We start from the raw sequence: 6567 nt of genomic DNA, 5'->3' as shown, positions 1-6567 counted from the left end.
GCCTGGCTTTTAACAGTGGTAGCAGATGAATGCAGCTGTTGAGTTCTTCTGGGATCCTTGGGAATCAGACCTGGGATAAAAATTTTCTTTTCTACACTTTGATATATACTGAATACATGTAAGCCCGGAAGAAGAAATATCATGTTTTAAATATAAAATGAGAGACCCTGAAGGGGCACCTTAGAGCTAAAGCAGGAGAATGCCAATGCCAATGCCAGGAAAGGCAGGTTAAAAATTCATACTGAAGCAATGCTTTTGCTGATTTTTTTGCTTGACTGTCACAATTTGTATGTTCATTAGTAACTGCAATCCAAATATGGCCTGAGAAATGTGAGAAAAAGCTTGTGTTAAGAGTTAGATTCACTAGTGCATTCAGAAATTCTCTCCCCACCTCATTCCTCTTTTCAGAATGCTAAAGTTCAGAAGTGGAGAGTCTTGTTTTACTAAGTAACTCAATGATGCAGCAAACCAGCAAAGACAGTGGCACTTTCTGTAATGCTTGTCCTTAGTGATGGTTTTAAAAGGACAGTGCTTGATATTTATATAGTTTTTGTGTTTTAGGATCTTACATTGCCTTATATGTATTCATAGACTATTATCTAAATGGTATTCTTTATGTTTTGAAGTGTAAGTTTTTTATTCTGAAGCTATTTTTGTGGTTATTTAGTACCTATTTCAGCATAACAAAAGTTTTTCAATTTTTTAAACATCGATTATTATCCCAGTATACTTTTAAATAACCCAGCTTTAATAGGTATGAGTGATTTATTTTCTGTATTCTCCTATTGTCTCCAAAATTTTGTTTGCCATTATTGTGAACTTTGAAGTAGAAAATTAACAGACACTTCTTAAGAAAAGTTTTAGATTCCTGGTGGAATGTGCAGAGAATTCCCACATACCCTCTGCTCCTGCACGTGGAAAAGATCCCTCTTTATTCGCGTCTTCCACTAGAATGGTACGTTTATCACAGTTGTGGAATCTACACATTTGACACATCATCACCACTTTAAGTCTATAGTTTGAACTAGAGTTCACTATTAGTGTTATATATTCTAGGGGTTTAGACAAATGTTTAATGACATGTATGTACTATTACAGTATCATAGGGAATAGTTTCACTGTCCTCTAAATCTTCTTTGCTTTAGCTGTTAACCTTTCTTCTCCTCTATCCTCTAAAAGTCCTGATCTTAACTGTTTTGATAGTCTTGCTTTTTACAGAATGTCATGCAGTAGGAATGATACAGTATACAGCCTTTCCAGGTTGGTTTTTTGATTTACTAATATGGCTTTATATTTCCTCTTTGTCTTTTCATGGCTTGATAGCTCATTTCTTTTTAAGCATTGAGTAATATTCCATTTTCTAAATGTACCACAGTTCATTTACCCACTCACCTACTAAAACACATTTCACTGCTTCCAACTTTTGATGATTATGAGTTAAGTTATTATTTGTGTACAGGTTTTGGTGTGGATATAAATTTTCACCTCCTTTGGTTAAATACCAAGGGATGTGATTGCTGTTTTGTCCCATCCCTTGCCTCCCCACCCACATACTGGGTGTTGAACCCAGGGCCTTCACATTGAGTGACATTCTCAGCCCCTCCACTTTTTTATTTTGAGACAGGGTCTTGGAACATCACAAAAGTTGTCCAGCTGTGTGAAACTTGTGATCCTCCTACCTCAGACTCCCAGAGTGCTGGGATTACAGATGTGTACCGCTATGCACAGCTAGTGTCATTCCTGAACAAATAAATTTTGTCTCTTTTGCTTTCTTTTCTTGTCTAATAGCGTTGTTGGAGCTTCAAGTTGAGAAACAGTGACAAAACTTGTCTTCTTTACCGTGTTTTGGGTCTTAGAGAGAAACTTTAGTGTCTCACTACTAATTGTGATATAAGCTATAGGGTTTTTTTTTAATAGATTATCAAGATGAGAAAATCCACTTCCATTTTCAATTTATGAAAACTTTAAAAAATATTATGAGAGTGCTGGATTTAGCCAAATGCATCTTTTGCCTGTGTTAATAATCATATTATTTTCTCCTTTAGTCTGTTGATGTGACAGATTACACTGATTGAATTTTGAGTGTTGAACCAGCCCTGTGTACCTGGGATTAATCCCATTGGTTGTGGAGTATAATGCTTTTTACATCTGTGATTTGATTTCTGGTAGTATTTTGTAGAGGATTTTTAAATGTGTGTCATGAGAAGTATCTGTTTATAGTTTTTTTCTTGTAATGTCTTTGGTTTTTATGTTAAGGTAATCCCCATTTCTCAGGATGAATTAAGAAGTACACCCACTGCCTATATCTTCTGAAAGATTGTAAAGAATTAGTATAATTTATTCCTCGGTAGTTTGGCAGAATTCACCAATGAATGCATCTGGGTTTGTTGTTTTTTCTTTTGGAAGATCCTTAATTATTCATTGAATTTCTTCAATAAGTATAGACCGATTCAGATTACCAATTTCTTCTGTGTGAGGTCTGGCAGATTATATCTTTCAAGGAGTTGATGTGTTTCACCTGGGTTATAAAATCTGTGGACATGGAGTTATTCACAGTCTTCCTTGTAACCTTTTAATGTCCAAGGAATCTTTAGAGATATTCCTGATTTTGTTTCACAATTGCACGGTCTCTCTTTTTCTTAACTAATCTGGCTAGTAATCTATTAGCTTTTTCTTTTACAGAGCTAGTTTAGATTTTGTTGATCTTCTTTATTGATTTTTCTTTAATTCAATTTCATTGATATCTGTTTTAATTTTATTATTCATTTTCTACTTCTTTGAGTTTAATTTGCTCTTCTACTTATTGTGTTCTAAACTGGAGTTTTAAGGATTGAATTTAAATCTTTCTTCTTCTCTGAAATATACATTCAATGCTTTAGATTTCCCTGTAAGTAGTACTTTTTTACTTATCACAAAATTTGAATTATATTTTCATTTAGTTCAGAGTTTTTAAGATTTCTTATTTTCCACATGCATTATTTAGATGTGTGTGGTATTATCTCTAAGAATTTTGGGATTTTCCAGCTACCTTTTTGTAACTGATTTCTAATTTAACTCCATGTGGTCTGAAAGCAAGCACTGTGTGATTGTTAAGATGTGTTTCGTATGTGGTTTATTTTGGGCAGAGAAGAGAGCAAGGAATGTTATAAGAGATAAAAAAAGCAACTACCCTGGTGAACTCTCCTCTATCCAAAAGTAACATAATTACTCCGGTTTTATTTTTGTATATTGCTATATAAAATTAACAGGAATGTGTAGTCTACTATTGTTGGGAGAAGTAGTCTATAGATGTTAATTACATCTATTTCATTGATGATTTTGTTGAGTTCAGCTAAATCTTATCTAATTTTATGCATTCTGTGCCCGTTTCTGATAGAGAAGTGCTGAACTCTCTACTTTTCGTCGTGAATCATTCTATTTGTCCTTATACGTATGGTGACATAATAGACACCATATAGGCAGATCTTGCTTTTTGTTCCATCCCAATAACCTGATAAATTGGTGCATTTGATGTTCAGAGTAATTACTTGTATATTTGGATTGAAAGCTGCTGTACATACTACCGTTTTCTGCTTGTTGCTCATGTTTTTGTTCATTTGTCTTCCATTCTTTTCTGCTTTTCATGGTTTTATTTTTAGTTTTATTCTTATAATTATTGAGATGCATTAATGATACAGAATATCAGGGTTCACTGTAATATTTCCATATATGTGGACCTCAAGCACTGATCATATCCATCCATGCTTCTTCCACTGTAGTCCCTCTAGCTCTGTTCCCTCCAGCATTAATAGTCCCATTTCTACTTTCAGGTCAGATTTTCCCTCCCATATGAGAGTACAAGCAGTATTTGTCTTTCTGTGTCTGGCTTATTTTCCTTAAGATGATGTTCTCCAGTTCCATCCAACTTCTTGGGAGTCACAGGATTTTATTTTTTATGGCTGGATAATACACCACTGTGCAACATTTTATGATTATAACAGAACATTTTTATATAGTTTCATTTTATTTTCTTTTGTTTAGCATATCAGTAACACTTCCTTTTTTATTTTCATGCTTTTGTAACACATAATACAACTAGTCCAACTCCACCTTCAAATAAAAGTATATTTCATGGGTAGTGTGAGTACCTTGTAATAACAGAATAATTCTAATCCTTTCTATTCATTGTGTCACTGGTTTAAAAAAATGCTGAAATATAGCTATTTTTTAGAAACCAAGTTTAAAGGTGATTGGGGATACCCTGATTACAAGAAATCCTGTATAACTCGAGGGAAGGAATGCATATGGGTCTCAGGAACTATGGAACTAGAAACTTGAGTAGGTAAGGACTTTCATCTCTGTCCTTTGGATTGGGCTATTTTTTCTTTTCCTAAGTATGAAAAGAAGGAAGAGAGATGCACGCATTCTTCTCTGTTCTGATCCTAACACTTTGAGAAAAGGCAGTATTTTGCTCAGCTCGATGAAATGCTCACCCTTGCTCCAAACAACTTTAATTAGGGTGAGGAAAATGGAGGAAGGAGTTCAGTCAGACCAGCTCACAGGCGATGCCCACCCTCAACAGATACTCCTGGCTGGGGAAGGGCATTGGATGCAGGAAGAGAGACAAGTTTACTTTGTTGACAAAATTAGATGTCTCATAAGTGAGAACTAATCGATTAATACTTTATGAATTTAGTTTTCAAGATGTTAACATACTTTTATCCCTGCATGGCATAACTTTTAGTTTTTTGTGCAATGGTTTTTGTTAATTTTAGTTAACTCATGGTCTCGTTGATTAAGACTGGGGAGAACCAGTGACTTCTGCTCTATTTGAGTATTAAAAATTAACTTCACTTATTCTTTCCTAAATATTTTCTAGATTCAGGCAGTTCATGTGTGGATGGAAAGCAGTTTATGCAGAGCAGTTCATCCCTTCCTGCAGAAGGTAATATACTTCCACATTGAAGGGATGGAAGGTTGACCTTTGTTGGAAACAGTAGTCAATGACCTGGCTGACTCCAACCCAATCACTGAAGAATATGGTAGTCTGAGTTCTGTGACATAAGGGGCCCTGAATGACCCAATATCATTGTATTCCCCATACAAAGCAAAGTCTTACTTGACTCTAAATATTTGCCTACTTGGGGTAGTGGGAAGACGTGTTAAAGTCCTACCTCTTTCTTCAACTAGTTCTGTGATCTTTATCTGGCCATGAAACACAAGGGCTTGGTACCCAGAAGAGATAAGAGACACTACAACAGGACAGGAGAGAGATTAAACCAAGCATTTAGCAAAAACAAGGTTCATCACATAAAATGTTTGCCCCCCCATACGTGGTTTTCTCACATTAAGGTGACGACGTCACTGATTCCCACCTTTGTCACAGGTGAATTGTAACAGATGTTTGACTCAGTAATCACCTCCCGCAAACCTATCAGTCACAGATATCTTATGGCAGTTTGTGGGGAGTGTGAGGTTCTGTGTTGGCAGATGCTTGTAGGTTACAGAGCTTAATTTTTAGTTTACAAGATGAACACAATTTGTAAATTTAATTCATATAATTAGATTGATCATAGGAACAAAACTGAGGTGAAAAATTCACAGTGGAACTGTTTGGGAACATATGTGTGTCTAACCAACAAGGAAGAGAAACTTATCTAAAAGCTCTTCGATAGTATCATGCTTTTTCAATAAAGTTCTTTTTATGAAAAAATTACAAAAAAAATTTTTGTTTTTCCTTGTTTTTATATTTATACTACTGTTGTACCATGCTACTGTTTCTTTCTTTTTTTGGTTTTTTTCTCCGGTACTGGGAACCGAACTCATGACCTTGCGCTTGCCGGGCAGGCGCTTTTGCCGCTGAGCTAAATCCCCAGCCCCCATGCTACTGTTTCAAGAAACAAATATTTCTAGGCATCACCACTTTTCATTTTTATGGAATAGCTGAACTGATGAAATTATACATTATTTTAAGATCTGTTAATATTATTTATTTTCCTAAAGATGTGAATTTCAAAGTAGTTCCACCTGAATACCACATTAGTTACTTTCAGTAAAAGTACCGTATACTTTCCACATTTATGTTTGGTGGAAAAGCCTCCTTTAGTGATAGGCATTTAGTTTGGATGCTACTGATTTTATTTTGTATATATTAAGGGGAAACAACAATATAACTTTTACATTTTCTTTTCTAGGGAGCATTTTGTTTTCTGAGGATCTTGAATTGTGTGATGAATCCAACATTGCTAATCATAAAAATATTAGATTTTAGAATGTTTATTTTAGAATTCTATCTTCTTATCTATTTCTAAATATCAAAATTTCTGACAAGTTCAACATATTTTGATACATGTTGATTCCATTGTAATGTAAAATGTAGAGGAAAATTCTTTAATATCTGAATTTCATTTGCATATAATATACGTTATATATTTTTACAAATATTCATTTCTTATACAAGTCTAATAGTTCTGATATGATCACCAGTAAAGCAATGTTGTAATACAATTTCATGTTGTCTGTTGTGGGTAAACCTTAACATACAAAGATGTTTATGAAGCTTGCTTTTCTCATTTCTTCTTTTGTGTG

At 34.5% G+C, this 6567-nt stretch overlaps 1 protein-coding gene across 1 annotated transcript in view; it reads left to right on the top strand.

The window, feature by feature from the left end:
* The window catches only part of LOC102029419 (cell surface glycoprotein CD200 receptor 2-like), a gene marked incomplete in the record, with an annotated part of 82117 nt that overhangs the window by 29311 nt on the left and 46239 nt on the right, over positions 1–6567 (top strand). The window contains 1 exon segment of the mRNA XM_013515163.1: positions 4859–4923. Within this exon segment, the coding sequence (XP_013370617.1) occupies positions 4859–4923 (65 nt within the window).

The sequence above is a fragment of the Chinchilla lanigera genome, unplaced genomic scaffold (genome assembly GCF_000276665.1).
Source record: "Chinchilla lanigera isolate Chin_1 unplaced genomic scaffold, ChiLan1.0 scaffold00026, whole genome shotgun sequence".
Classification (NCBI taxonomy): domain Eukaryota; kingdom Metazoa; phylum Chordata; class Mammalia; order Rodentia; family Chinchillidae; genus Chinchilla; species Chinchilla lanigera.
This window is presented reverse-complemented; position numbering and strand designations above follow the sequence as displayed.